Source organism: Leptosomus discolor, chromosome 2, assembly GCF_034619465.1.
Source record: "Leptosomus discolor isolate bLepDis1 chromosome 2, bLepDis1.hap2, whole genome shotgun sequence".
Taxonomy (NCBI): domain Eukaryota; kingdom Metazoa; phylum Chordata; class Aves; order Leptosomiformes; family Leptosomidae; genus Leptosomus; species Leptosomus discolor.
This window is the reverse complement of record NC_141392.1, coordinates 3,936,773-3,947,651: the sequence shown is the minus strand read 5'-3', so window position 1 is coordinate 3,947,651 and position 10,879 is coordinate 3,936,773. Positions and strand designations below refer to the sequence as shown.

Here is a 10,879-nt window from a genome sequence, read left to right as displayed (position 1 = left end):
TTAAGGCTGAGGTTGAGGTCGTTATTTCCACCAGACATGTTCCCCGGCTGTGGGTAACCGTGTTTACTTGTCCTCCGCCTGTCCTCGCCGGGACACGTACCCCGTGTGCCAGTCCTTCACCGCCTGTTTCCCACCAAGGCAGCCAGCAGGCCTCGGGCTCGACACCTGCCATTGGGAGGGCTGAGGCAAGGACGGGGGAATGCAGACGACAAACCCTGTCAGGGCGGGTTTTGCCCTGGCTGCCGAGGGACGCGGGACTCGCAAGAGCTGCCCGGAGCCCCTTCCCCAGCAGAGCACCTCGGCGGGCAGCGACCCGCGGGCCGCCCCTGCCAGCGCCTCCCTCCCGCCAACCCGCCTGAGGGGAGCGGACTACAACTCCCGGCGTGCCCCGCCGCACCTGCGGCCGCTCTGATTGGCTGCCTCACCCCCCCCCCTCCGCCCTCCGCCGCGTCACGGTGCGAGGCTGGCGGCGGCGCCGGAGCCCCCCGTGTGCTGGGGGCCGGCGAGCCGCATGGCGGCGGCGGCGGCGGCGGCGGGGTGGGGGCGGCGCGGCGGCCCCGCGCTCCTGCGGGGGGCGCTCGGGGCAGCCCCGGGCCGCTCCTGCAGCACCGGGGCGCCCGTGAGGGCTCCCTCCGCCGCCCCTCAGGTGAGGCGGGCGCCGAGGGGTCCGGCGGCGGCGGGGGGGGGCCGTGAGGGGAGGCCGGTGCGGCGCCGCGGGGGTGAACGGGGGGTTTGGGGCCGACGCGGCGGGCGGGTGCCGCTGCCCCCGGGGGGGGGGGCGCGCCTGGGAGGTGTGCGGCCGGCGGAGGTCGTGTTTGGGGGTTTGGAGTGGCGGGCCGGTGCTTTGCACTTAAAATTAAGAAGACGTGGTTGGCGGAGGGGCACTCGTGGTGACCCAGGCGTCGCCTGGCGGGGGGGGGGGGGGGGGGGGCTCTCGAGGGGAGCTTGGGTTTGGGGGTCCCCCGTTGCAGCCGCCTGCGGCGGAGGGGTGCCGCCGTTGGGGTCTGCTGGCGCCGCCTTTCAGAGAGAAATACTTTTTTGCAACCTGTCCCGGACCGATCGGTAATTCGTTTGGCGAACATGACTTGATTATATTGGGGGGTGTGGAGGGGTGTGTTTCAACAAAACATGTGGTAATAGATAATTCTGTGTCCGTTGCTGAAATGCCACTCTTGCTTTGAAAGTAAGTAGGACGTGGAGTCTCTTGGACCTGAACCAGCTCTGTGCGCCTTGCTCGTCAAAAAAGAGATTACACAAGGGCATTGGATCCGCCTAGGTCAAAATGGGGTGGTTTGGCAGCTTTCGGCGGTTGTGCTGCCGTCGGTCACGGGAGCTGTGCGGTGAAGCTATTTGTTGCGTCGCTGGCATGAAAGCAACGCAGGTGTCGTCCAGGTCTGGCTCCTCCCAGTGTAACTTTTGGCCCCCTCCAGGTGGATTTGGTCTCTTGGTGTCCAAATGCAGGAGAAAAAGCTGCACAGAAGGGCAAGGGTTCTGTAACTGTCCAGCAGAAATAGGGCACGACACGCTGGGTAATCCAGCAGAGACATGATTTATTGATTTATTTGCCATTGCATGGCGGGCTTTAACGAGCAGACAGTAAGCTAAAGCTACTAGTGACAGTCCTGGTGTTGCCAGAATTGAATGCATTCACTACCACTTACCTATTTACAGAAAGTCAAATGGACTTGTGCATTGCTTTATTGAATGCTTACTTGGCTTGGGAATCTAGAAAGGTTATTGAATTTCTTTTGTTGGTGTTTTTTTTTTTTTTTTTCTAAACCAGGCACTTTTTTATAGATTTTGATCGGAATTACTTTTAACTACTTTCTATAAATCGCGTAGTCTTTTGAGAGAGCTTGATGACAACATCCATCTCTGAAAGCCCTACCCCCTTAGGGGACAAAAGCCACAGTGGTTGGAAGAACGGGGTGGGTGATTTGTGTGTGTGTGTGGCACAGTAACTGTGACAAGTGTGCTGGGGCACTGGCCCGTACCCTGCAGGGCCTGAGAAGCAAGCAAAAAAAAGCAAAGATGGTGCAAACTTAGCAACTACGCAGTGATAATATACACATTGCTGTCTTCTGTTCTCGGTCTGTCCCAGGATTCGTGTGTGGAGAGAGGAGCACTTAGCGTTACAGCCACAGGGGACAGTGAGACGGGCTGTCAGATGACAGGACGGTCAAACATTCAAGCCAGCTGTTGGTTTTAGGGGGTGCAAAGGGGCGAAGAGAGCGCTAGGCTCTCTGTGTTCCATCCCCTTTGACCTTGGTCCTTCCAGCTGTGGAGGGGAGAACTCCGTAACTCGGGAGACAACGTAAAGGCTGTGTCCAAGGCCATTGTACGCCTTTAGGTTGGGTTACCAACAGTGGGGTCAGCGCAGCTGCTGTATTGGTGGTGTGTGGGGAACTTGCGTTCAACTTGCAGCCTTTCTATCCTGCTCCCACATGCTGGTTTTTGAGGCAGTGGGACAATGTGTGCGTGCTGTCCACTCTATACCCTGCATTTGTTGTCTGTCATAACGCTTTCTCTGAATGCTTGGTAAGTGAATCCCTCTGGCAGAAACACTGAATAGCTTTCCCTCGTGTTTTGAATGTCCATTAAGTCCTTACAATGTTCTCTATATGAAACACGTGGTGAAAATCGATGTATTTGTAGAATTGAAATGTTATTGACCAGGTAACTTGACTAGGCAAATCTGAGGCTGTGAAAAATTATGTCAGTTTTGAGGGTGAAATCAAGTATACCTGGGAAGTTGACCCTAAATTCTTTACAAATAAAACCCAGAACTTGATCAGCTTCTTATTGGACTGGTTAGTCCACATACTTTAGTATTTAAGATACAGTTGTCAGTCTCAAGAGATGTGTGCAGGGTAGAGAGTCCCTTTTTCTAAGACTAGATCAGGGCAGGTAGCAACAGGCACTCTGAAATTCGTGGTTGGTTGGTTGCATACAAGCATTTCTTGACTAATTCACAGTTAGTAAAGTCTGTTGTCAGGACATCTTGTACACATGATGATGATACACATCCAAATTATGTTCTTGAATTAAAAAACCCATAAGATTACACATTTGTACTACAAAACCATTTATTTTCCAGTACAATAGAAAAATAATTTGTACTCTTTTTTTTTTTTTTTTTTTTTTTTTTTTAATTGCAAACTGTAATTTTATGTGCAAAAACCCCAGCTTTTTGGAACAAAGGAGGAAGATGAGAGTACTTTTAAGGTAGGGAGGCTTGAGAGCAATAACATTAAGGAAATTAGCATTCCTTCTTTTTTTGGGGGCTGTTGTTTTTTTAATCCTCTCTGGATGTATTTCCAGTAAAGGTCTTTGGCATCCTGATAAAAAGATTAATTTCACCTTCCTCCCATCTGTTCGTGTAGATTCCGTAATTCAAACATAACCACCTGAAATTTTTCTGTGGCCTCAATGAAGTCTTCACCACTGGGATAAAGGGGAGAGCCCAGCTTGTTTGGAAAGACCTCATATGGCCCTTATTCTTGGCCAGTCATGTCTGAAGCTCGCTCTGTCCTGGAGCTCCATTTTGTGGGTAGCTGGACAAAGTCCCCGAGCAGCACTCTCTGTGCCAGTAACCAGCACTGTAGCATGCTGTTTGGGGTCAACTGTTGGGCAGCAGCTGCTGAGCTCTCAGGAAAACATTTGTCTTGGACTTCTCAGCTCAGACCTCATTCTGGCACTTGGCCTACTTAGACCCATTTCAGCCTCTGTGGTTGTCTCATTTCCAGGTTGAACGAGGACGCTGTGTCACTGCTTCCCTACAGGCTAAAATATTAAAGGTGAGGCATGAGACAGAAGAGCTTTTGCTGGGTTCTGTCCGGGATGCTGGCGCAGCAGCATTAGGTACTACAGTGAGGCTGATGCATAAATCCAAGGGGATTGCAGGAGCTGAAAGAGCCAGCGGGTACAGGAGCAGCACGAACAGTGTCATAAGTACACAGGTTGTGGTGGTCCCTCAGGCCTCTGCAGGAGTGTTTGCAAGCATTACTGTTTCGTAGAGCACAAATGTCGCTGGGGATAAGGTGAAAGTGGAAGGGTAGAGCAAGTATAGTACTCCATCTGCAGCCTGATAAATAGATCAGAGCTCTGATTTCTTCCCCCTTGTGTTTAACTGAGCCTTTCCAGCATCTGTCAGTTTGTGGTGATCCTGGTGGTTATTAATATCTCTGGTGACAGCTTCCAGTTTTGCTGTGTTGTTAGAAGAGTTCTTCTGGAAATCACAGGTGAATTGGCAGGTCTGAAGGGTTGACAGGTTGTCAAAATATAGCTGCTAGGTGCAGTCATCATAAGCTCTCGTTCTTTCAGTACTAGTATGGAACATGGGATTGTCAGCTGCAGAGTGAAACTTTTCACGGATCAGATAAAGCACAGTGTGTGATAGGGCATACTCCTCCCATGTGCAGAAGTGTCTCCTGTCAGCTATGGAGAGAGAGCAGTAGGGACTTGGGGATTGTAACGATCCCTTTTGAGTGAAAAAGTTACGTGGCTGGGCATGGATATGTTAAAATAGCAACAATGACCCATCTTTTCCAACTGCAGGGAACTGAATAACCCTTTCCCTGTAGCCTGGGAACTGTAGCAGGCAGCTTTTGCATTCTCGCTGCTCTGATAGCTCGCACACAGGCTGCCACTGACTAGCTCCAACCTCACCCTGTGTTCTTCCCCTTGGAAAATCCTGTTTACACGACTGCCTGAGAGAGTGCTTCATCCTTGCGCTGAGTTACCAGGAAGGCAGCTGAGTTTCCATTTCTGATATTTGGCCTTCCCTGTGCAATTGATAAAATTATATATCAGTGCTGGGTGCAGTGGCAGTTTTGGTAATACGGGATCCACTCCCACTGGAGCTCGAGCTGATGCTACTGAACTCCTCACGGGTGCCTCCTGACTCCTCCTTGTTGACATCAGGCTGGACAGAAACTGAACTAACAGCTTAAAAATTCCATCTCCAGTTATTCTTCCCTCCCAGACAAACCCATCTCTGTACATGACAAGAAGTTGATGGAATGAAGCTCTAGTAGCTGTGGAAAACTTTTTTTCTTTTCCCCATCCCAACACCCACTATTTTGCAGCAAGAGAGCAAAAGTTAGTTATTTCCAACAGGAACTTTAAAGTATATTGACACCAACTGCCTCCTGAGTGCCTGTTCTTTTAATGCTGGTTCTTGACGGTTTGCTTTTTAAAGTAATACTGGAGGAATAATTAATTCATTAAGTCCTTTTACTTTAGCTTCCTTGCCTGTAACAGCCACGCAGATACACGGCAGACCAGGAACAGAATGGTTGTCTCCTGCGTCCCATTCCAGTGGTGGCTCCTTCCTGAAAATAGGAAATTATTTCAAGTATATTATTGTCTTTGAAAGTATGTAGTTTGGGCATCTATTACATACAATCATTAAAGTCTCCCTCCCTTACCCCCTTTCCGTTGGGGAGGACAGTTTTGCACTTCTTTCCCTTCCTGTCATGCGCACTCTAAAATGCGGAGGCAGGAGGTTTGTACCATTCTGCCTTCAAATGGAGTGGGTAAAGGGAGCCTGATCCTGAAAAGGGTGCAGAAATGAGTTCCTGAGAAAGAAAGAGGAGAGGAGCGCTGCTACAGGAAGGGCTAAAATAATTTCAATAAGCATGGGAGTGCTTTGCCTCTCCAATGTGAACACCTTTCCAAAATAATAGGAAGAACGTCAGAAATCCAACCAGGCCAGAAAGCAGTGCAGATTTCAAGAAAAAATACTTTTGTGTTCTGTTTTTTCTGAGTTTTGGCAGTATTTAAAATACCTGCAGATTTAGTCAGTTCAGGGGTGAGTTTTCTAACTGAGGAATGAAGTCTGGATATTTAACTGGGCTCTTCAGCTTGACCCTGCTTGGATTCTGAGAAATCCTCACAGTAAGTACAACAGAGCCAGCATTTCTGTCAAAGCAAGCTCCCGAACTGGGATTTCTTGGGGCAAATAAAGCGGCACGGAGCTCAGAAACCATCCACGGGTGCCCAGGCTGGAGCGTTTCCCCAGGGGGATTAAAAACCAGAGGCTTTGTTCCTCCTGTGCCCGTTGAAGAAGAGGGAGATGGAAGAAGGTGTGTAAGCATGAAGGGTTGCCACTGACACCTCTGGTGCTGCCGGGAGGGAAGGGAAGGCCAGGCCTGGGGAGGGCTGGCCCTGCGCCCCTCATCCCTCTGCTGCGATGGCCACTGCTGCAAAACAGAAACCGAAAGAGATAGCGGTCTTCGGGCGGAAAATCAATTCCGTGCTGCTGTTTTATCAGGGGTAAACGGATGTTTTCTGGGCTTTCAAACAGCCACTTTCTGTCTCCTTTATCTTCTCTAACCCCTCCACTGCCAGGGGTGTTCTTGGAGATCTTCCTATCTAACCACAAAGCTGTTTGGATCGAGAAGCGCAGTGGATTGTTTCAAAGCTAGTGGGAAGGTTGTGCTGCCAAGAAAGGCTGCTCCTGCTTATAAATTTAGTAGCAGCCGTGGTGTTAGTGCAGCTGGAATCAAAATTGCTGCAGCTGGTGGTGGCTGAAGTTGGGCTTCTCCCCAGGTAACCTTTGCTGTCTGGCTGATCTGGTCACTGAGGGTGGGTGTACTCTCCGTCTGCCACTCACCTCCCGATCTTTCTTACACGTGCTTTCAGAATAAAATGCTTTGAGGAAGCATACCTAGGTTGTTAAACCTTTTAGCTGTCCGTTTCCAGACTTCTTTGCAAGGGCTGTTTTGAAATACTGTGCAGGATTAACTCCTGTGGTTACCGGTGATGACCAGAGCCAGGGAGGTGATGACCATGGCTATGTGTGTGTCTGCCCAGTCCCTTGGCACCATCCCGTACATGCCTATTTTAGTATAGCTGGAGATTTCAACAGGTCTGGTTTTGACCGGATGGAAATCATGAGTTTTGCTCAGTGAAGCGGTTTGAATACTAGCTAATGTGTCATTTTGTCCAGTTCCTCATTCTACATCTTAAATTTATGTCAAAACTTTATTTAATCCTTTGCCTGCTGCAGCCTATCAAGACTAGCCGGCATGATCTTGACTTGAGGCACAATTCTGCAGCTGATTCTCCGCCCCCACCACCACTTTTTTTTTAACTTTGTGAACACCATATATCCAGAAATGGGTTGTATGTGCTCTTTCACTGGAGATGAAGCTCACTGTACATCCAAGAATCCTTTAGCTTTCTTCCAGTTTTCTTAGCTGGCACTTAAGTGTCTGTATGTCATTAACTAACAAGGACACAGTGAAGGCAGGTCCTTTAATTAACTTGATCCTGTTTTCGCTGTTTCGTTTTGTGATGCTATGCAGCTGGCCTCTGTCAGAGTTATTAAATTGACCTCCTATAAAATGTTAATTTAACTGTGATACAGTAGATGAAAAGATGCCGGACTTGGTAGGGTTTGGATTATGATGTTTATATGTAGTGCTGAACTATGTGTCCACCAGCTGCTTAAAGTATGTTGGTAAACTTTTTTGCTTTTCTGCGGTACTGTGGTAAGAGTTGGTTCAGTTACTGTATGTTTCGCTTAAGGTATTGAAATATTTTCCAAAAGTAGTAGAGTGGCTTCAGCTGTGCTTTACAGGTGTAGAAAAATAGAGATATAACGTGGTAATTTGAAAGTCACAGGCTAAAGGCAGTGGGACTCCGTGAGTTTCAGCCTTGCTATAACCAACAGTGTTCTGGTGTTGATGGTAGTGATGTTTTAAAGATGCTTGATATAAACTTGAACTGTATTTGTTTCCAGTAGCAGCTACTGATTCGGGATATTTCATTTCATACCTAAACTGATCAGCTCTCGTTCTGGAGGGCAAATACTCAATACTTCCTGAAAATTGTGTTGCTCTAGAATATGTTACACTGAGCTTTAAAAACCACAAAAATTGTGAGTAAAAATCACTTTTAATATTCACTTCATGAGAGTTAATAAAGACATTATTAAAATTTTGAATCTTTTTGTGCAGGCTTGAACAGGTGGAGTGTTCAGGATCATACATTTCTCTTCTAGTCCCACTGTGCCCTGTATTACTTATGATCTTTTAACTGAGACAAGCTTTTTGGAAGTATTCTGTTGTGTGGATTTGGGCAAGAAGACCTTGGTGGAAATGCTCTTGAAACAAACATCACGAAACATAATTGTACGCACCAACAATTTGGTGTTGCTATTAACAACACGTTGTGTCTTGCACGTGAGAGTCGGTAGGGACACAAGCAAAGATGCAGAGTTTCATCAGCTTTTAGTTCTCTTGTGCTGAAGTACGGGGAGGGGACCCTTCTGTATGGTTTCATGTATCTGAGGGCTGTAGTGAGATTGGGTGGTCCTGGATCATTGATTCTGGGAAGTGAAGAGACACACTATTGAAAAAAGCTGCCTCCTGCTCTGCCCAAAAAGCCTGAAGCAGCTTTGGCAAAAAAGGCTGTATCTTAAAATTGTAGTACAGTTCCATGGAATTAAGTAGGGTGTGAAACTTAATCAATAAATGGCCAGTTTTGACCGTAAAGACTAGTCATGGGTTTTCCTTGCGCAGCTGTCCCTGTGGGGAAAAATGGAAGAATAATTATCCGTTGAGTTCAAGGTTGATATTTATATAGCAAGTTGATAGGATAACTGCTCAAATATTTAGCGTTTCCTTGTTTTCCTTACAGGAATTGCAAAGCTCAGGAAGAGGACGCTTTCTGCTGGAACATGCTGCTCCCTTCTCTGCTTTTTTGACGGACAGCTTTGGGCGTCAGCACAACTACTTGCGGATTTCTTTGACAGAGAAATGCAACCTCAGGTGTAAGTGTCTGTTTGCTTTCTAGCACAGAGCTCTTGGGCACCAAATTGTGCAGAGGCCAAGAATTGTGTTGGGGTACTTCACTGCTGTGTTGGCCCTGTGCTGCTTCTTGTCTTCACAAAGTTATGGTAAAAGCTAGATCGAGACTGATTTGGGGCTGAGCCGCTGGTGGGATGGAGAAGCAGGAGCAAGCCTAGGGATCTGCCAGAGACAGGTTAGGAGTGACAGGTCTTTCATCAGACTTGGTGTGGTTTGGGTGATGGTGCTTGTGGATGTTTGTAGGCCATACCCAAAGCGTGTGACAAGCGTGAGAGCTCGTACCTGGGCATTCCCACAGTTATGTCTGCAAGGTTTGTGGCAATGTCCCAGCGCTTCCCAGTTCGGTTTGGTTTGGTTGGCTCTGTTTGAATGCAGGTTAGATAGAAATAAGATGAACTTTTCCTTCAAAGTGGATCCGTGGTAATTTTGAGACCCATCAAATGAGTCTTGGGTTTTCTTCTGAAGGAAAACAGGAGGTTGGTAGGAGATTGCTTGTAAGCTTTGGTGTAGGATCTCATCTGTATTTCAGAAAAGCATGTTGTTTGACATCCATTAAAGACAGTTGCACCCGCTGCCTTTTGCCCATCAATATTAGATTAACTGCTGCTGGTTATTTTTCCCCCCTGTGTTATTTCTGTGCTCCGTTTCAGGTCAGTATTGCATGCCAGAGGAAGGTGTTCAGCTGACCCCTAAATCAGAGCTTCTTACTGCTCAGGAGATAATTACGCTAGCCAGACTGTTTGTGAAAGAAGGTGTAGAGAAGATCCGACTGACGGGAGGAGAGCCACTGATCCGTCCTGATGTGGTTGATATTGTGGGTGAGTTCCCAATAAATACAGTGTTTTTCAAAGTGACTTACTATATATTGATCCCAGAACTATGCTTATAACCATCTAATACAGTCCAGCAAACTGAAGAATAATTATACATTAAATGATGGTCCTTTTTCCCAACATTGTGAAATGCAAGATAGTTTCTTTCAGAAAACTTCCAGTTCTGCTCTCCTGCTTGAGTCGAACTTGCATCTTTTCATATTAGAACAGCTGAACTTAGCGTTGTCTTCATATTCAACATCTACTAGAATAGCTTGCTGTAATGCAGCCTTGGGGTGAAAAATATCAAGAACTCACTGGGGTGTAACAGTTGATACATGCTTACAAACAAAACAGGTTTTCTTTTGGATTGCTGGGGGGGGTTTGCTTTTGTGTTTTTGTTTTGTTTCCTTGATAACAGATGTCACTTGCTTGTCTGTGTTTAATAAGGAGTGGTGGGAAGCCTATGTTTTTATAGTTATTGGTGAAGACTGTTACTTCAATGGAAGATAAATTACCGGGTAATTTTTAGAGGTTTATCACCTTCAGTTGGTATGATGTTGACTGACTGTGCCTGTGTTTGCTTTTTTTTTTCTTGAGCCAGGTGCTTTTTTCCCCTTTGGGCAAAGTCTTGTATGTTATGGACATTGCAGTAGCTTTGTGTAGTGGCAGTGTATTAGATTGAGGCAATGTGCATGGATGCACTTCGGTGTATCATAGGCAACTGAACTTGTGTGTTTCTGCCTGTATACTCTTACAAGTCCTGGAGATAAAAAAGGGTTAATGTGGAAGATTATGGTTTTGAAAGTAGAGTGACTGCCGGCTGATACACTGAGCTTTGGTGCAGAAAACGGTCTCTGTTCCTGCTCTGTTTTGTTCAGGGTTTGGAAGACCTTTATGGTCTTTTCCAAAGGAAGCAGCAGAGCAGTGTTGTGTGTGTGGAACTGACCTGTTTATAGCTGGAAAAGGTATGGCTAGAGTGAGCTGGCTTGGGTCTCCCTGACCCTTGATTGTGAGGAGTCCTGAAACTGCACTAACTTCATCTTTTTGGAACTCTGGAATACCATTCTCTAGGGCATTTAGCCCATGCATGACAGTTATTTTGTATTAAGGATTGGGAAGAGTGACGTGCCTTTCAAGAGACCTCTTTCTTTCAAGAAGGCATTCCCCATTTCTAGTGATAATAAGTATAATTATTTTCAGCTGGCTCCTGCCAGCCAAAAGGGGGAAGACTTATAAAATAGGTTGTAT

General features: G+C 47.0%; 1 protein-coding gene across 3 annotated transcripts in view; it reads left to right on the top strand.

Annotated features, from left to right (window-relative positions):
- The first annotated feature begins 511 nt into the window (after positions 1-511).
- MOCS1 (molybdenum cofactor synthesis 1) overlaps positions 512-10,879 on the top strand; it is a 30,309-nt gene continuing 19,941 nt past the window's right edge. The window contains exons 1-3 of one of the 3 annotated variants that reach the window (XM_086460555.1): positions 512-646; positions 8,647-8,779; positions 9,467-9,634. In XM_086460555.1, the coding sequence (XP_086316681.1) occupies positions 512-646; positions 8,647-8,779; positions 9,467-9,634 (436 nt within the window). Of the gene's footprint in view, positions 647-8,646; positions 8,780-9,466; positions 9,635-10,879 lie in introns of those variants that run through there. The other 2 variants (XM_086460557.1, XM_086460556.1) reach the window with 2 other exon arrangements.